The 21,611-nt window shown below is 33.3% G+C and overlaps 1 protein-coding gene across 6 annotated transcripts in view; it reads right to left on the reverse strand.

The window, feature by feature from the left end:
- Window positions 1-5,374: 5,374 nt before the first annotated feature.
- The window catches only part of LOC148609063 (uncharacterized), a 34,582-nt gene continuing 18,345 nt past the window's right edge, over window positions 5,375-21,611 (reverse strand). For 5 of the 6 annotated variants that reach the window (XM_088596226.1, XM_088596228.1, XM_088596227.1 and 2 more), the window contains 7 exons: window positions 17,000-17,048; window positions 15,901-16,131; window positions 15,477-15,551; window positions 13,434-13,556; window positions 6,982-7,188; window positions 6,294-6,377; window positions 5,375-6,041 (listed from right to left, as the gene is read on the reverse strand). In XM_088596226.1, the coding sequence (XP_088452352.1) occupies window positions 5,598-6,041; window positions 6,294-6,377; window positions 6,982-7,188; window positions 13,434-13,556; window positions 15,477-15,551; window positions 15,901-16,131; window positions 17,000-17,048 (1,213 nt within the window). In that variant the 3' untranslated portion in view covers window positions 5,375-5,597. The remainder of the gene's footprint in view (window positions 6,042-6,293; window positions 6,378-6,981; window positions 7,189-13,433; window positions 13,557-15,476; window positions 15,552-15,900; window positions 16,132-16,999; window positions 17,049-21,611) is intronic. The other variant, XM_088596229.1, reaches the window with a different exon arrangement.

Here is a 21,611-nt window from a genome sequence, read left to right on the forward strand (position 1 = left end):
GTTGGAGTGTTTTTATCGACAATATATTTGTCAAGTGTGGAGGACGCGTTTTTTAACAAATGGTCGGATTATCGTTAAACATATATTGGTTAAGTCAACCTCATGTCTTGAACTACACATAAATATCGATGGTGAAGGAAAACTATTGACCAAACTATACGACAAACGCAATTACTTTTCATTCCGTATTGTTCACTTTCTGTTCATCTCTTTAACACCTGGAAATTATTTTGTACAGAGGTTATATTGTGTATTGACAGAAAAAAAATATAAATCTCTGACTTTCACTCTTCTTGAAATTGAACTAGAATGTAATTGGTGATATGCTTTGATTATCACGGCGATGTGTAAATGCAATTCAACGGTATTACTTTACTCACCCTTGTTACTAGGGAAGCTGTCATAATTATATTTGTAGATAAAGTCAAGGGTCCTCTACTTATTTTCCCCATTGTCTGTTTTTATTAGCTCGAACGTTCCGTCAAGTTATTGAAATCATACACATTACACCAAATACTTAATATCATGGAGTCACTTCCTGTTTTGTTGTGTGACTATTGTGGAATGTAAATCGGTTGTGTGTATGTGTCAATCTATACCTTTTTTAATTAAACGGTATAGTATTAAGCAAATAAAGCGTGTGAAAGAAATCAATGTAGGTGATTTAAACTTAGTACCGTCGTTTCACTTGATCAATTATATATGAATTTTAAACTTAATCAGATGGTTAAGCTTAACCAACACATATCACTTTCTTTTACTTTGATTTACAATTGCTATATTTACTTATCGGTAAGTTGTGTAACGGCATGAATATTAGTTGTGAGCTTAGTATTCTCAATTAGAACTTCTCTTTATCAATGTGTTCAATTTTTTTTTCATGCTATTACTTTCGTCGACAAACGCGATATATATTTTTTGTTTAGAGTTTATCCGTAAAAAGGGTTATACCAAATAAAGCACATTGTTCAGGAGTAGATATCCATTTTTAACTTAAAAAAGCTTTTAGGTCAAAGTATGTTCAGACGTTTTAGGTCGTCATTACAATTTGAGATATGAGACATGAGCCACGATATCTTCAATAAGATCTTATGTCATTTACTGTCACAAAATTTGACAGTACATAGCTACATTTACGTGGCTCATTTAATCACAATAACGTCATGTAAGGGTGTTAAAAGTAGACAGAGATCCATCTCTTTCCCTTCAAAATTGAATTTAGGATTTTTTTCAGGAAAATGTTCGGTAAGTCAAAGCTGCATAGTGATACCACGCGTTGATATATCATTCTATTCAATATGAACTTCTCGATTAGTTGTAATCACTCCTACATACGACAGAACTTGTGTTATCCGGCAAATAAATAGGATTTAAGGATCCAGTATATTCTGACCCTACAGCTATCTTAATTCTTAAGCTGATACTGTCATGGGTTTTTGACCAAATAATGATAGGATAGACAGGTAGTTTATAAAACCATATATTTCAAAGCAATTTGATGATGTCATTCTGAGACCTACTGATTAAATGGAGTGAAAGAGGTTCTGGAATTTTCTTAATTTATAAATAATTAACACGGCTTTTCACTTCCCAAAATATGTATACTAATTGCTTTGAGATAAAACAAGAAATAACCCCCCCCCCCCTCCAAAAAAATAAATAAATAAATAACCAACATTTTACTGCACGTGTTTGTAATTGATATATTACAATCAAACTAAATATTGAAATCATTCCACATTCCACATACATAATGTAAGCTCAGAGTAATCAAGATAACCAAAGTTATAGCGGTAATTAAAAGAATGTAATCCAGGGACAAAGACCAGATATGGAAAACAGACATACACAACAAAGAACATAAAGTAACTAAAATCATACATACAAAGTAACAAAAGTAAATGAGCAACTTGGACTCCGGCGCATGGACCAGGTGCACAGGTAGAACAACATCCTCTACTTTTCTAGAAACATTCGCCGAGTTGCTCATAAAAAGTCAAGTCCGGGGTAGACGAAAGAGGAAAGGAAAACTATGACACGTTGAACACACCAGTTTTCATGGCGACTATAAAACGTTTTTAGTTTGTAGTACAAAACGATTTTCAATCAGTTTCCAAATATACCGAAGAAGATGTCTCCAAAGTGTTGGAGTTTTTTTATCGACAATATATTTGTCAAGTGTGGAGGACGCGTTTTTTAACAAATGGTCGGGTTATCGTTAAACATATATTGGTTAAGTCAACCTCATGTCTTGAACTACACATAAATATCGATGGTGAAGGAAAACTATTGACCAAACTATACGACAAACGCAATTACTTTTCATTCCGTATTGTTCACTTTCTGTTCATCTCTTTAACACCTGGAAATTATTTTGTACAGAGGTTATATTGTGTATTGACAGAAAAAAAATATAAATCTCTGACTTTCACTCTTCTTGAAATTGAACTAGAATGTAATTGGTGATATGCTTTGATTATCACGGCGATGTGTAAATGCAATTCAACGGTATTACTTTACTCACCCTTGTTACTAGGGAAGCTGTCATAATTATATTTGTAGATAAAGTCAAGGGTCCTCTACTTATTTTCCCCATTGTCTGTTTTTATTAGCTCGAACGTTCCGTCAAGTTATTGAAATCATACACATTACACCAAATACTTAATATCATGGAGTCACTTCCTGTTTTGTTGTGTGACTATTGTGGAATGTAAATCGGTTGTGTGTATGTGTCAATCTATACCTTTTTTAATTAAACGGTATAGTATTAAGCAAATAAAGCGTGTGAAAGAAATCAATGTAGGTGATTTAAACTTAGTACCGTCGTTTCACTTGATCAATTATATATGAATTTTAAACTTAATCAGATGGTTAAGCTTAACCAACACATATCACTTTCTTTTACTTTGATTTACAATTGCTATATTTACTTATCGGTAAGTTGTGTAACGGCATGAATATTAGTTGTGAGCTTAGTATTCTCAATTAGAACTTCTCTTTATCAATGTGTTCAATTTTTTTTTCATGCTATTACTTTCGTCGACAAACGCGATATATATTTTTTGTTTAGAGTTTATCCGTAAAAAGGGTTATACTAAATAAAGCACATTGTTCAGGAGTAGATATCCATTTTTAACTTAAAAAAGCTTTTAGGTCAAAGTATGTTCAGACGTTTTAGGTCGTCATTACAATTTGAGATATGAGACATGAGCCACGATATCTTCAATAAGATCTTATGTCATTTACTGTCACAAAATTTGACAGTACATAGCTACATTTACGTGGCTCATTTAATCACAATAACGTCATGTAAGGGTGTTAAAAGTAGACAGAGATCCATCTCTTTCCCTTCAAAATTGAATTTAGGATTTTTTTCAGGAAAATGTTCGGTAAGTCAAAGCTGCATAGTGATACCACGCGTTGATATATCATTCTATTCAATATGAACTTCTCGATTAGTTGTAATCACTCCTACATACGACAGAACTTGTGTTATCCGGCAAATAAATAGGATTTAAGGATCCAGTATATTCTGACCCTACAGCTATCTTAATTCTTAAGCTGATACTGTCATGGGTTTTTGACCAAATAATGATAGGATAGACAGGTAGTTTATAAAACCATATATTTCAAAGCAATTTGATGATGTCATTCTGAGACCTACTGATTAAATGGAGTGAAAGAGGTTCTGGAATTTTCTTAATTTATAAATAATTAACACGGCTTTTCACTTCCCAAAATATGTATACTAATTGCTTTGAGATAAAACAAGAAATAACCCCCCCCCTCCAAAAAAAAAATAAATAAATAACCAACATTTTACTGCACGTGTTTGTAATTGATATATTACAATCAAACTAAATATTGAAATCATTCCACATTCCACATACATAATGTAAGCTCAGAGTAATCAAGATAACCAAAGTTATAGCGGTAATTAAAAGAATGTAATCCAGGGACAAAGACCAGATATGGAAAACAGACATACACAACAAAGAACATAAAGTAACTAAAATCATACATACAAAGTAACAAAAGTAAATGAGCAACTTGGACTCCGGCGCATGGACCAGGTGCACAGGTAGAACAACATCCTCTACTTTTCTAGAAACATTCGCCGAGTTGCTCATAAAAAGTCAAGTCCGGGGTAGACGAAAGAGGAAAGGAAAACTATGACACGTTGAACACACCAGTTTTCATGGCGACTATAAAACGTTTGTAGTGATGACTTCAATCTTGTAGAAACATAACCCTGCTCAAAAAGCCTATTTGTTAGAATTCTAGCGCGATACAAAAAGTCTGTGTAGTCTCGGTAAGCTCTGATACAACGTATGAGTTGTGATTTGAACACTCCGTACGCAGGTGCTGAAGGGATGTTGCCACAGATGAAAGGAAAGTTGACAATTTTGAATGAAAAGTCATCACGTTTGTCATAAAGTTTGGTCAATAGTTTTCCTTTACCATCGATTTCTAAGTGTAGGTCAAGAGGTTGACTTCACTGTGTCTGTAATATCCTTTATCTCAAGTTCTTTGTGGTAGATGCGATGTATCAAATCAACAAAATTAGGATTGTTCAAAGATAATACGCCATCTATATAGCGGAAACTGCGATTAAAGGATTTAGCTAAACGATATTCTTTCTTCCGGATCAGAATCAAAAAATCAAATTGAATGTTCATTCTTGGACAGATCCTTTACTGAACCTTGATCTGAAGATGTTTAAAGCTGATTAATTGTATGGTAGGTGCCGTGCACATTGTATTGCCTTTACAGTAAGGAAAATTAAGAAATAGAAAAATCTTCCACATTCAAAAATATTTCATCTCATCTCGTCTATCAATTGTCAGGGAACTATTTCGTTTAACGCGGTCAGTTTTCTTTCCAGCAATATGCATGTTATGGGTTTGGATGTGGTTAGACGTGTATAATGATTGAATCTGAAACTTAAATTCATTGCGTAATTATTTTCAAGCGAAAAATTACGCTCGTTGTTGAAATCCAAGTTAAGACCAGAGCGAAATGACATTGAATTTTGATCTTCATTGAATTTGGTTTTTTTTTTTTGGCTTCCCATATTGTTTACATAATTAAACGCTGACAAATCAAATTATATCAACCACTAGTGAATCGCATATTAATTTGTTTCTTGTTTAATGTTGCTATTTGTCTTTGTGACTCCGCCTTGACAGAGTTTGTTAAGAAGCTACATTAATGTAGTTAGACCCTTACCAGATTTACCTATTACAATGCTTGAAATTGAAGATTTGAGGAAAACTCATGAAATTGAGGAAAAATTTGATTTTTTTTTTTTTTATGAAACTGGGTCCAGGTCTTTTTAAAAACGATTAACAGTTAGTAGAATATTTCAATATCATTTAAGAAATTCAGTATATAACTTATTATTCAATATTCTTAAAATTTAAACAGGAAAGTTGAATGTGGATTTCTGTGCTACTGATTAAATGATTGATTACTGATTGTTATGATACATATTGTTGTAATTAAGCTATCAATAAATATCTTAGGTGCAAACAATTTAATCAATTACCAACTTCATTCGTCACTTATGCGGTTTAACAATTTAAAGAAAACTAAAGTTACAAAGAAGTAACACTTTTGTTGTTTGTATCCATATTAAACATTTCATTGCCATTGTCGACATGCGTATGTTCTAACTGGAATCTTTCGACAATGTTGTCACTGTGTTGCTCTTTTACCTCTTTATCATGTTTTCCGCTTGACATGTTATCACCAGTTAATAAGTTAATATTTGACTTCTTTTTCTTCTTTTTTATTGAACTGTTTTTATCTCGTTTGTTTTTCTTCTTTTTTCCTGTCCTCGAGTTTATTTCTTCTTCTATCGGGACTGTTTGATGATCGTTTGACAGTACTGATGCTTCCGTCTCTCCCATGGTGACATTCACATCGATTTTGGGTACTTTCATCGCATCGCTTAATTCCAGTTTGTTGTTGACAGTTTTACTCACAGTTTCTTTCCTCGTTTGAAATCCAAGCCATAGCAATATAACCACACACGTAAACTGAAATAAATAGATTTCACTAATCACAAGTCATTATTAAGGACCGAATACACGTCACCCAAACTTTTTTTAATCTTACAGTTCATATTGCAAGTGTCTATATTCTATTGTGTACTATCTTGTTTGACCTCCTTAATTGTTTTAATTAATTTTGATTTATTCTGATGTCTACATTGTGTATGTAGAAAGTATTTTTGTTTCCTCTTTCTGTTCAGTTTACATGAATTATATTTACAGCGGTATGAAAACTACCTGTGCGACAAGGACTAGTGACTGAAGTGGGTAAAATACGTCGGTGTATGGCTCTAACCTCTTCTGTATTGCGGTATTACAACCCTAAATTATAAAATGATAGAACCTGTTGCTAAGAATGTTTAATTGTCCATAAATTGACTAGTACATAGTTAGTGAGTTTGTATGATGTTGACCTTTTTGTTTTACATGTATATGTTGATGAAACCTATTTCATCCTTCTTTGTCACGTGAAAAACTGCTTAATCAGTAAAACGTCAATATTTGTTTGTAGTCGCATTAACTAATTTTATGTTCTTCATATGAATGTAAATGAGTAGATACATATATCTTACCTCATTAAGAAAGACTTTAATTATATATTATTCGTAAATATTTGGCTGATATTGGTATAATGGGATATAAGGCATATGATACTGATTTTGCCATATATTATTTTCTGTATATCAACTAGGTGAGTTTTAATGTGCTTGTATAATTAATCTTTTCAATGTAGACGGATAACTTCTCGAATTCTGATGGTTGATGATTAATTGTGGGCGTTTTTCCCATTAATGGAGACAGCTAGTCTTTTCTATTTATAATATGGGGTAAACATTATTGACGAAAATCTATTTATGTCTATTTTGTTAATTTCATATCTATTTCATTTGCTCTTATGATATGGATTGAGACGCAGAAAACTCACCGTTTCATGGTATGTTCCAGCCTTTAAGTAGTAAGTACAATTTGAGTCGTATCGATCAACATAATGATAGACCTTCGTTTGGGATTTACAGCACTGTACAGGAATCTTCTGAGTGGGCGATGACGTGCGATTGCGTTGACCATGTAAATACCAATATGTTAACACGAATGAGTATTGTATATCAGATCCTACACCACAACATTCTCCCTGTTGTGAAAAGACAAATTAAATCATTTATTTTTCATGTCAAGACCTTTATATGTAAAAGAAGTCTTTAAGTTGCTTTTCCGCTTGTTTGATAAAATACACCCACCAGTAAACAACGAAAAGTTCATCTACAGTTCCATGCAAGGGTTCGGTAAAAATATAGTTACTGTTAACTAGGAATACGGTAGTAAATCAAAAAACAACTTCAAGGTTTTTAAAGAAATTATGTAATTAAAACTAATAATTGCTTTATATAATGTTAATGACATCTTACTAATGGAAGCAGCTTGCATTTGTTTGTATAAATTGTGTAATGAAAATGGGACGGGTGGATAGATTTGGGTAATGAATCGAATCAAGCTTCATTTCAGACATGTAAGAAGGTATGTCACATTGCAAGGATGTTGTCGAGACCCCAGAGTACAATCCGCAATATAAAGCAAACATTTAGACACCTCGAATCAGTGAGAAATGGGCGTCCTCGCAAATTGTCTGTGAGTGGAATACGCAAACTTGCACGCATTTCGAAAACTATCAAAAAAAAATTTTTCAGGACATAAGCCAAAAAATTCAAGGGAATAGAAAAAAGGAGTGGTTACTTAAATTTTCACAATTAACACTCTGTGGAAGTTGAGTATTTATATTAGTATATATATTATGTATTTTTAGTATTATATCTTCTGATATTTCGTGTAATGTACGATTTAAGGAGAGAAACTAGATGTGTTTAATATAAATCTAACTACAGTCTTTCGAACACTTGCATATTAGAATATTATATACATTGTATACAATTTTACACGTTCAGCTGTAGGGTTTAGGTTCTTGGTATCAATATAGATGAGTCAGAAACAATTCTAATAGGGTTGTATATCATTTCTTACGATCAAATTTATGGTTATGTGTGTTTCACTTTTTTATTTAATCATATTTTAAAGCCATTTAAAAATTAAATTAACAATTAAGTGTTCAATGAACAGTGCAAATGCAGTTTAGATTGTTAATCGCTGTAGTCATCGGTCAATATTGCGAGGAAGTTAGTGTCGCCATTGTCTGAGAAGTTGTTACGAAAAACTTATGTAAGCTATTATATTATTCAAAATGTGTTTAGTTTACTAGAAATAAAGTTTTAGGTCGTATGTGGTAACAAGGCAAGAGGTTAGTAACGTTGTAAGTCATTACAAGCATTAATTCTATCAAATATAAACATGCACTATCAAGCAGTGATTTTTATCAACAAGCATTCATAAAATGCCAATAATTTTCCACATATTAGTACTACATGTGTACAATTTATTAGAAGCAGTTAATGTACAATTCAGTATTAATGCCAGCATTTGAAGAGTACATGTATTACACAAATCAGCTCTGAACAGCCTTAATTGCTCAACTGGTAATGTTAGACATATGGTTACTATTTTATTTGTTCGAGCAATAATTTTTTGTTAATTTACAGAGGCCAATCCTAATTCACTGGACATTTTTGTGATATACATATCTATATTGTCCCATCAAAAAAACCGTATTGGCAACAGAAAGGGTTTTCTATATATACATGAAGCTACAGAATGTACCTCAAGTATTTTGCATTGTTTTCCAGATAAAAGAGAACCAAACCTGTATTTGTTCACACTACACAGAATTACTTGAAAAGTCTTCCACCAATTTTGATAAAATTTGATTGTGTTTTTAAAAGACCTAGAAACATATACTTTTACATATGAATTGCCACTGTTCTCTTTTGTCAATGCATGTCTAAAACGCTTAGTTTTCTGTGATAATTACATGTAATATAAGTTTTAATCGGTTACTCAAATTTTCAAAACCAAAAGGAAGGATGGTATTGATTTTTGAAGACATGACCTTAACCATATTAGCAAGCTTTTCATAGAATTAACTATATACATGTAACTCAAGTAAAAGCAAATGAATGTCTTTACACCACTAAGTCTAGACTGGTTTTTGAATCTTTAATGAACAATGGACCAAACAAAGGGCCTGAAACTAGTATTTTTCTGAAGTAAGGGGTACAAGTAAATTGTGAATTGATCTTTTTGAGATTGTACTAAAATGTGACTTGGTCTGATTAAGAACAAAAACCAATGTTTTCCTGATGTTTGGATGAGTAAATCAGAACTTATCTCTTTGAAATTGTACTAATTGTGCCTTTTCTCCAAAGGATAGTTCAGACTGATTTGAACCAAAATAAGAGCAAACAAGGACCACATTGATTTTGGTGAAATTCTTATTCTGTGAATGAAAGTTCTGATTGAATCGAACCAAATAAGGTCTAAAAAAGGCCACATTTATTCTGGTGAAATTCTCATCCTGTGTCAATGCAATAGAACTAAATCTAACCATACAATCCAAATTATATTTTTGATTATATATCATGTATTACTAAAAAATATTTGTAGTAATATTACTAGTCCAATTGGCACCCAGTGTATGGGGAAATTTATAACGCAGAACTTTCGTAAAATCTCAACACAAAACTACAACATAATGATAATTATTGTGTGGACCCATTGATGGTCCCAACGTTTAAACATGCATTTGTTATAGATCAATATACCATCATATACTATTTTATTATTAATTTTGCATTTACGGAAGAACCAGTACAGAGGAAATGCATAGGAAATTGTAGTTTGAAAAAAAAATATTGCTTGCAAGACGTTTTCTTGCGTTCTCTCTCCTTAAGATACAAAATGTCAGGAAAATGGCACCAACTTTATTGCTTTGCTTTTTTACACAAGAATGTAAAAAAAGTTCTAATACATGTAACTGAATGTAATCTATAACCGCTATTCATCTTCCTTTCAGATTATAGAATTCAGTACAGACATATCCTTATTCAATGTAACTCATAGATACAATACTGAAAGTTTGTGTCCATATTTAAAGCAGCAACAAACCGCGGAAAAGTCAATCCTTAACATGTAATAGTAATGTTCAACACTTTCATACAAGTATTCCCAACGATGTTAAAACTGTCAAATTTGCGATGCAAATTTTTGGTCGTTCTCTCCGCGGGACTCGAACTCGTACCGCTGTGACATCTATGGCAACACCGCCTGCACTAAGTCAAGGGCCCTAGACCACATATAGCTTTCGCTGGCCAGATCATTCTTCCTCGTAGGATTAATCTACGGCTGTAACTTAGTACACGATGTATGGTAGTACGATACAGTTCATTTAGATGTTATTATGTCGGATAGAGGATCAAATTAATGATGTATGTCACAACAAATCAATATTATACAACGTCTAAGAATGTGACGACTCTATTCGCTACACTGCTCCATCGGATCAAATTGATACAGGGAAGATATGTAAACGTATAGAAAGGTCTGAAAAATTCCCAACGATGTTAGAACTGTCAAATTTGCGATGCAAATTTTTGGCCGATCCCTCCGCGGGACTCGAACTCGTACCGCTGTGACATCTATGGCAACACCGCCTGCACAAAATCACTGAGACGTTGTATAATAATGTTGTCGGTGCATCGCAAAGTTGACAGTTCTAACATCGTTGGGAATTTTTCAGATCTTTCTATACGTCGTCACATATATATATATATCTGAACCTAAGTTTCTGATAAATAGGACTTCAACTCTAAAAAAAGCAAGTACCTCCATTCCCATCAATTGCTGTTAAACACCACAACATTTTGTTTTCTAGCCAAAGCAAATAATTCACGACAAAACGAGTTTGCTCTTTGACTAGTCTGGGTCCATACTCGACCCTCGGGTAATACCAGTCTGTGTCCGCACTTGTACATTAAAAGAAAACTTCAAATAAATGTAACTAGAATAACTCAAGCATATTTGTTTCCCAGGAATAGAGACAATATGCGAAGAGACCATGATGCCTTACATTCAACACATGTATAAATCAATTCCATGGATAATCCAAAGTGTCATTATAAGGACATTTAACAAAGTATCAAGGTATATACTTTGTTAAATTTTCTGTGAAGGATTTATGTTCAATGCCTTTGAAATATTCAACAAAACATAATCATCTTGTTTTATCGAATACTTTTTGCATGGCACTTTAGCTTACTGTTAGCTATCTGTTAAGCTTGGTTGCAAAATCAGAGCTTTCCTTATATTGTTTGAAATGCCAAAGTTTTTTTGTGTTCCTTGACCAAAATCATTATAGTTATATAAGCGATAGAGTATGAATTGCAATAAACTAATGACAAAAATTGTGACATTTCAGAACAACGTGTGACTTAAATGTAAATCTTAAAACGACATTGTATATTGAAATGGAAAATGGAAATCGATCGATAAAAACTTAGAGAAAAAACTAGACATATGTTGGTGAAAAGTAAAGTTTATCATTAATATGAACAAACGCACAGGACAATGCATAACAAATTAGTTCCATAACCAAGAGCAGCACAAGTATTTCGACCATTATTTTTCACCACTTTTGGCACAAATTCGAAGTGAACAAGACCCTAGACTGGTCATATATGGAGTACATCTAGAAGGGTACATATGAACTGTCCGTGTATAGGTATAAAGAAAATACACATCTTCAATTATAACATCCCTGTTTAGAAATATTTTAACTTTTCCTAATTAACTTATGACACTCGAAAGTCAATAAATATGGAAGTATTGCAGCTGTTATCTTATCTTAACAGGTCATGTTTCATAAAAATCTTCATATGACCAAAGTCCCGAAGTTTAATGTAGATCATACTTGATATTTTTATAGATAGATTTTCCTATTTTATATGAAAGACTAATCAATGGAACCACGGTTATAGCGGAAATGAACAAAATGTAATCCAGGGACAAAGACCAGACATGGAAAATAGACATACACAACAAAGAACATAAAGTAACTAAAATCGTACATACAAAGTAACAAAAGCAAATGAGCAACTCCACTAAAAACTGAGAGCAAGGACCGGGTGCGCCGGAAAGGTAAACATCCTCTGTTTCTAGAATCACCCGCCGAATTGCTCATAAAAAGTCAAGCCCGGGATAGACAAACGAGGAATTGAAAACTATGACCCGTTGAATAAATCAGTTGCCATGGTGCAGGTGGATACACCATAATGATCCACGAGTTCTTGATGACGACCATAAAACTTCTGTAGTGATGACTTTAATCTTGTAGAAACATAACCCTGTTCCAGAAGCCTATTTGTTGGAGTTCTAGTTCGATACAAAAAGTCTGCGTAGTGTCGGCAAGCTCTGGCATAACGTATGAGTTGTGATTTGAACACTCCATAAGCCTGTGCTGAAGGGATGTTGCCACAGATGACAGGAAAGTTGACAATTCTGAATGAAAAGTCATCACATTTGTCGTAAAGTTTGGTCAATAGTTCTCCTTTACCATCGATTTCTAAGTGTAGGTCAAGATATGAGGCTGACTTCACTGTGTCTATCACTGTGTATATACGGTATATCACAATCATCATCCTTGGTAGAGAGACCAAAAGAGGATAATACTGATTTATGGTTTTCCATTTTTGTTGTATATGTCTGTTTCCCATGTCTGGTCTTTGTCCCTGGATTACATTCTTTTGATTACCGCTATAATCTTGGTTCCCTTGATTACTCCTCCACAATCTCTACTTTGGAGAGTGTGGTAGCAGTGTAGGTCTTATCACTGTTATTATTTTCTACGTCTACCTCTGATAATAAACATTGGATGTAAAACGTTTTGCAGACAAAACAATGTTGTTTTTGGCTTTGTCTGCTGGTACGACAACATATTTGTCATGTATAGTAGACACCGTTTTTGCTATATCGGGGTCTTTGAAAACTGATGTAAAAACAAAGGTTATCGAAATTGATTTCGAGGCATTAAAGCTTTAATGCGGGCATTTTTTACATAATTCCTTATAGAATTTGTAGAAAATTTACACTATTTTGCAACCTATTCAACTGGCGGATAACATTTCATGTAAAGCACACTTAACTGACATTCTTTCATATTTCTAAAAGAGGACTGGATGTCAATGAGTTACTTTTCTTCTAAATTAAATTATCTACTCTTAAATAGTTTTGCCTCCAATCACCTCCCATTGAAGGAGGCTTTTAAAACTTGTATTTGTAATTTGATATACAAATTTGTATTTCAAAACGTTTTAACAATAAATACAACATATCATTTCCAATGTTATTAAATGAAATGAAAATACATCTGTATGATTTTACAAGATGACAGATGATATTTTACCTGTGTTGAACACTCAATATCAAAATTGCATGTACCTTTACAAAAAGACTATTCCATTTCATCGATTCGTAGTTCCAGTAGTATCCTGCCCTGTTTGAATAGTAGTAATCATCATACAACAACGGTTGCGGCCAATTGAAATATACAGATGAATTTACCTGTAGAACGAATCAACGAGACAATGCAAAATAAGTTGTAAAATTCATTATACAAATAATTATTGTAATTCATATAAATAAAACGAGCAGCGAGGCACTCGTCTTTAAAGAAGCAGGAACTGTTCCTTCCTATGGAGGAGAATATCACAGAAAAAATTGCACTATATGTTATCATATTTTAAAAAAATATGGAAACATATAATTAGGACAAATATGAAATTTTATGTTGTTGTTCCTATAAAAATATCCTTGAAACAAAAATTCTAACTTGTATGAAAAGCCTTTTTTTATATACATTAAGTCCTATGGAAGACATATAATTACCATTTTGGTTTTTATTAACCTTTTTTCATCGTGAACTACTTTGTTAGTCCTAAACATATTTTTCATGGATGTCCTTAACATATGAGGAGCATATGTTGTTCAGGTGTTTTAAAACATATGAAATACATATGTTGCAATTTTCCTTACGTACCTGAGTTAACAATCGGGACATTGCTGTTTGCTCCGATGTGTACCTGTCAATTCCCATGGAAGGTAAATACCTTGTTGTACGGTTAATATTTAAGACAGCACTTACCGCTCGTTTGACACACACATAAAAATTTCTACACTTTCTCGCATCTCTGATAAAATATCCATTTAATTGCAATGAACTAAAATATTTGATATTGTGAAAAAATCCATATTATGAAAGCATTAAAAAAATAAAAAAAAAACAAAGTTAAGAATTGAATACATTTCATGCAACCAATTGTTTTTGCAACAGCTAGAAAATGAAAAGCAAACTACGACTAAATTATTGCTTTGAAATATAGAGGTCATGTTGAATTACCCCTATTATATTGAAGGGTAAGTTTGAAATTTTTAGTGTTAATGAAAGAGTAAAACCAAAACATGTGAATACTATACGCATGTGATTGCTTATTGGATTACGTTATTTATTTCATTGTTCTGTTTAATGGACAAATATCTTTTTTTTTTTTTTTTTTTTTGGGGGGGGGGGTGGGGGGGGGAACGCATGCGTCTCTCTGTGTACAAGTTTCAAGGTAGGTTAAACTTTATCCATTCTAAACATTCTAAACCTTATTTTGATTTAAAACATCAATAACAGAATGTGTCGCGTAGAAAATGTTCTGTTAAATTACAAAATAAAATATATGTGGATACACGATATTTTTGTCGCAAGCATCAACTTAATGCGGTTTCCTTCATAAGTTAAATTAGGAGATCGTTAACTTTTGACTGGTGTCGTCTTCATGTACTAGTATCCAAAGGGGATCAGACTTTTAACCTCAAATTTGTGAGTCGCTTTGTTACCTGGTAATGCTCCTACAAATTTATCCAGCTCCATCTTGAAAAGATATATCTTGAAGTCATACCAATATAGGAGCTTGAACAATATTAGCATTTTAACAAATGAAAGAGGGAATTGAAGAATAATGCTTATAGGTCTGGAGTTTAAATGTCTTGAAGCTAATGCTGTTTGAGTGTTTTACAAATAACCCAAATTTTAATCACTTGGATAAAACTTCCTGAAGATAACACCAAACGGACAACTAACGAAAAATAAATCGCAACACATAAAAGATAAAAAAAAAACACATCGATTAAAAGGCACAGCACTATCCCTTCCCTTATATTCAAGATCAAACTTGGGTGCTCAGGGAGGTTAATCGGTTCCTGCTTCTTGCAAGACAGCAGCTACGTTAGGTAAATTAGGTAAAGGTAAATTAGGTAAAAGAATTGTCCAAGAAAATTAATAGGCAATCTTGAATGACTAAAAAAAAGTATCATTCATGCCAGTAACGAACATTTAAACGTTTGAGTAATAGTTTCGATATTCACTCTATCGTTTCCCGATCAATATATCTAAAGAGAGTTGGATGTACTACAGAAACATGAACTATGTTATATTACATGAGAATTGAATTTTCCCAATAAACCGATTTGAATGGCAGATGCAGCAAATAAAACAAACCAGCAGCCAGCTCCCTAAAATGCAAATAAAATATATATATATATAATACTTGCTCTACAAAACCAGGAAATGTATACGACACATAACTAAAGATGACTTCGGAAACCAAGATAAAGAGTGTTATTTAAAAGAATATATTCCAAGGTTAATTATCTTATTAGCTATTCTGTCAGTGCATATCACTTACAAGTAGTAGTAATACCCGAGGTGTAGCAAATGAGTTGAAAGGTACTTGAAAAGTACTTGAAGATCCTTATATCCTGTTTATTTTTTTTCCAGTGTTTCCTTTTTTAATATTAGATTTTTCAGTTTGTCATAAAAAATACTCCTTTGCGTAAAATGTTCAATTTAACAAAGACTTACAAAGAACAGTAAAACCACCTTCCTCTTAATGGTGATGACAATGGTAGCTATAACTGTAACAAGACATGATATTGAAAGTGAACAAACTACTTTCGTGAACATATCAAGTGCTCTTTTGAAATTGGTCTCTGTTATACTTAAAGTGGATAATAGTTCCTTTACATCAACGTCGTTAAACACTTCATCAAACCGAAGGTCTATTGCTAAAATCACTAGCCCAATGTTAAGCAGCTGCAAAATAAAAACATAAGTCATATGGATATAACGTAAAATAATTGTCGTGGGTAATAAGAACAAGAACCGAAATACCTAATTGTTTCCAAACGCGGGAAGGAAATGATTAAAGTACTTAGTACGCATTACCTTACATCATGATAAACCTTAGAAAAATAGAAAGTTAATAATGTAAAATTGAACATGAAAGATGTGTTCAGCATTTTATATTAGTTTAGCATTTAGATAAAACGTGACAACATGAATTTTTAGTAAAATTTCATTTCGCTGTCGCTAATTTTATTTTGTGTTTATTTTTACGAACAGTGTCGTTTGAAATACATGTATATCATAGCATTTGAAGTAACTTTTGTGGAATAACGATTATTCAATCCACGTCTTCCTCTAAAGAATCAACAGAAAAGAACATTCTGCGCCAAATCAGAAACATACCTATATTTTCAATTTGCGCTAACTATTAAGTCAGTTTCGATTACTCAACTCAAAACTTGGCGAACAAAAACTCAGCGAAAATAACTTTTTTAAATGTTACTACTATTGGAAATACATGTAGCTCTATCACAAGCTTTAAGCTAGCATTTTTCATTCAGTTAAGCAGTAATGCAAGAAAAAATATAATAATAATGACTGCCGAGTAAAACGTGTTCGAAAAGCACAGATGTACATGTCGACAGTAAAATGAAATTTACACACCATTTTTTGTGACAATAAACTAATATTTCCAATCTTCGCCAAACAACACCGCATATTCGTTACATATGTTTCTTTTTATTATAATTTCCCGCCAGTATTTCTTATTTTAATCTGCGCTGTCATGCAAATGTGTTTGTCGTCTTAAAATTATGAAGACTTCAATTAAACTTACAATCAAGGAGCATAGTATGACAAAAATGCCAATAGAGTATAATTTGGATCTAAAATAGAAAAGAACATTATTCTATTTTAAGGTATTTTAAGTAAAGTAGTAACATTTTATGCCAATACAATAATGTTAACTCATCTTTGGACAATTTTTTGAGTGCCAAAGTACCACCAATTATAATGTAAAAAGCATTTAACAGTTTTATGAGAGAGAAAAAAAGCACAAAAAGTGACCTCAACCGACATAAAACCAAGAGCGATACTCACCCACCTGTTCCTTAACGTTTCTTTTTGTTTGTTATTTGTTTGTTATTTGGGTTTTTTTTTGTTTGTTTGTGTGTTTGTTTTTGTTCGTTTTTGTTTTTTGTTTTTTGTTTTTTTTTTCTTGTTTTTTTGTGTTTAATCTGAAGTCACTATAGGGATCGCTTTCAACTTAAATAAACAATGCATCATTCGTATATTATCCCTAACCAAGTTAGAAGGAAGTATCAATGATTGTTGCAGCCGGTCAAAAACATGGCTGCTTAATATCAATAAGCGATATAATTAATTGAAATTAGATATAAATAAAAGTTCAGCTATAATAAATGGTGTCCTGACTATAAAAAAGGCACCAATATAGGACTTGTAATCATATTAGATGGATGTATCCTTGAATATTTTACCTACAACTTAACATTTAATATTTAAGTCCTAGTTCTGTTGTCGTTATTTTTTAACCTTGAACTTACAAATAACATTAAAGACCTTGCTAGAACCTGGTTCTTTTCTCGTTATTTTTTGTTTCTTTTTTTTAAGTTAAAAAAATGACAAGCAGCAGCCTACGGGGGCGCCGGGATCATCCCGACTTTATCCGCGCCTGCTGACAGCGAACTAGCTTCGTTAAATTCGCTTCAATAGCTTTCATTGGAAGTGCGCTGTCAATGTGTTTGACAGACAACAAGTGGAACAAAAAGGCAATACCAACAGAGAGACATAATTATACCCCAAAGACAATAACTGTTGTTATTATGGTTATATATCTGGTGGACAGATATACATGAATTGCGTCTTTGTTCCTTTCGATGTGATTTATGTCGGACTATTAAACTGTCGGACCATCGATATGGCCCCAAGACTAATATATAAACCATACAAATGGGTACAAAAAAGAATGACTTTTCAGAAACAAAAAGGATGTAGATCGGACAACAGTGGCCTTTATAAAGCAATAAATGTGTATATATAAACTCCCATTATGCGCTCATACACATCTACAAATGTTCGTCTCGTAATGCTTCGTCGTTAAAGCTTCTTTTTAATTAAGTATCTTGTTTTGTCTGCTTTGCAGGATTTCTTTTTAATTTCATAATGAATTTTCATGATATAAATGTTTTCCTATGCTTTTTCAATATATATATATATATATATATATATATAGGTCTGAAAAATTCCCAACGATGTGAGAACTGTCAAATTTGCGAAGCAAATTTTTGGTCGTTCCCTCCGCGGGACTCGAACTCGTAGCGCTGTAACATCAATGGCAACACCGCCTGCACTAAGTCCAGTGCCCTAGACCACTCGGCCAGCTAGGCTATGTAAAATATAGCTTTCGCTGGCCGGGTCATTCCTCCTCGTAGGATTAATCTAGGGCTGTAACTTAGTACACGATGTATGGTTCATTTTAGATGTTATTATGTAGGATAGAGGATCAAATTAATGATGCATGTCACAACAAATCAATATTATACGAACGTCTTAGAATGGGACGACTCTATTCACTACACTGCTCCATCGGATCAAATTTTACAGGGAAGATATATAAACGTATAGAAAGGTCTGAAAAATTCCCAACGATGTTAGAACTGTCAAATTTGCGAAATATATGTGACAAAATGATAATTTGTATACAGATTCTGATCGTGTTGGATTTTTATTGACATATATATATATAAAGTCTAAAGGAATCTGCCAACCAGCAAACTTAATGGGCATCGGATCGTCCAGTTATGACGATGCAGCACAAACAAAAATAATTATACGAGTCTAAAGGATTGTACAACGATACCGATAAAGATGTTAACACACTATAATAATATATATAATGGGCAAAATTTTCAGACAACAAATTACCTTCTTCAGTGCCTTAAATAAACAGAGTGTGTATGAAAGTAAATGGTCTGTGAACACAACTCACTACCTAATCAGGTGAATACCTGTGACGTATACAATTTTACCGACAGTAACAAAGATCTTGAACATTGTGCTATAGACACACGTTGTGTGTTGATCTTGAATACTGAACTATGAAACTAAAAATATTTACAAACACTGTTATAAGAAACTATACAAAATAGGAGGAACTTAATGTTTTTGTTAATTCCATGTGGGTGTAAAACACGGAGTTCTTTTATCTAAAATCCCTCCCGCTTCACTCTCTATAGATCGCTCCAGATCGTGTTTTGTTCCACGATGAAGATTTTCATTTTGTTGAAATCATCGAGGCAGTGGTTAGGTAATCTAAAGTGTTGACTCACTGGGAGTAAAGGCTTTTTTGTTAAGTCGCTCCTGTGTCCGTTCACGCGCTTGTAAAAAGGCTGTTTAGATTCACCAACATATTGAAGGCCACAGATGGGACAGTGGAACAAATATATTACATTAGCACTCTTGCAGTGCACGTTGCAAAATATTTTGTAGCGTGTCCCAATGACTGTGCTGGTGAATGATGACGAGTGGTGCATTTGGTTGCAACATTCACACCTTTTGTCACCACAGGAGCGCCTTTCGCCTGGAGTCAAGTTGGGCTTAGATATTTCAGCCCTCACAAGTAGACTACGCAAACTGTCTGGCTGTCTGAAAGCAATCATAGGTGGTTCGGGAAAAACTCTGAATAATGTTGAGTTTCTCTCGACAGAGGCCCAGTGCTCACGAATGGTGTTGTGGCTGTTTTTAAGGCAGGGGTGGTATGTTAGAACACAAGGGGTTCTTTTACATTTTTTCTTTGCCTTGTATTGTAACAGACTACTTCTTGGGATATTGTGAATTTTTTGGAACCCTTCTTTGATGGTCTTGTATCTATATCCCCTTCTTAAATTGTTCTTCAGTTGACCTAGACGTTTCTTTAAGGATTCGTCATTTGAACAAATGCATCTTTGCCTAAGAGCTTGACTGAATGGTATACTCTTAGTCAGGTGAGATGGATGACAGCTCTTAGGCATAAGATATTGATGTGTGTCAGTTGGTTTTGAGTATAGGTCCGTGGAGAGCTCTCCCCCGATAAGGTGCTGGAGGTATCGAGGAACGAGATGCTAGTAGCCGATGTTTCGAGAGTGAACTTAATTGAAAGATGTTGATTGTTGGCACGAGCGATAAAATTGTTTAGTTCTTCTTCGTCATGTGTCCACTTCATATCCACGTCGTCAATAAACCTACACCAGGACAGAGGCTTTTCTATAGAGGATTTAAGTAGTTCTTTTTCAAATTTTCCCATGAAAAAAATGTTGGCATAAGACGGAGCCATTTTGGTACCCATAGCTGTGCCATTTATTTGTAGGTAATGGTCTCCATTAAAAGTAAAATTGTTCTTTTTTAAAACCATTGTGAGCAAAGTGACTAGGCAGTCAGTAGGTGGAACTTTGACCTCCCGAGAGTCCCATACTTCTCTGCAAGCCTCGATACCATCAGAATGAGGAATGTTGGTATAGAGAGATGTAACTTCCATAGTGATCAGAGTGGTGTTTGGTGGAAGGGGATTCAGAGCCTGCATCTTCCGTAAGAGTAATCGGTCGTATCTTTTATAAATGATGGAAGTTTTCAACATGTGGACGTAGATGAAAGTGCACGAATTCCAAAATTTTCTCTGTTGGATGGCCGTTAGCAGAGACTATAGGTCTACCTGGGTTATTAACTTTGTGAATTTTGGGGAGTAGGTAGAATCGATATATATATATTGTCCATATATATCATTCTATACGAGGTAAAGTATTTTGTATTTAACTAAGTGATAGGAATTAAATAATTTAAACAAGAATAGATTTAGTTATTAAGTTGGGGTCGGAGGAAGCATTTCCGAAGTGCACTATTTTTGTTTAGAAAGGCACACACCAAACATTATGACACATAATTAAAACCTTTCAAATGTTTGGATGCTAGAGCCAAACAGACACCCTGAGTAACAGTAAATAATATTAGACTCTGAGAATACACGGTCATGTATATAGTCCTTGGGCTGAGATAACCTCCTTGCCCCCACCCCCTTCCTCATCAACCAACATATAATTTTTAGTTACCCTTATGACTCCCATTTACGAAAAACATTGTCATGAAAAAATAAACTGAATTTTTTTTTGTATCTTTAGCTGCTTTTTATACCTCGTTTAGGCAATACTCCACTTTTTATGTTTTTTTGATTCTTTGGAATTATTCTTTTTATCAAACGACGTGAATTGAGATGTATGTATTAACATATAGTCAAAAGTGTAAGGTTTACAATAGTATCAATAAAATTGCGATAACACTTAGGGTTTTGGAGTAAAATGAATAAATATACCTCAACCCAACCGAACAATTGCTTAAATTGATATATTTTTCAATGTCAAAACCCCTATATCATTAATGCTTCAATAAACAAATTTGGC

The sequence above is a fragment of the Perna viridis genome, chromosome 8, assembly GCF_037379345.1.
Source record: "Perna viridis isolate PV_CMFRI_1.1 ecotype Kerala chromosome 8, ASM3737934v1, whole genome shotgun sequence".
Lineage (NCBI taxonomy): Eukaryota > Metazoa > Mollusca > Bivalvia > Mytilida > Mytilidae > Perna > Perna viridis.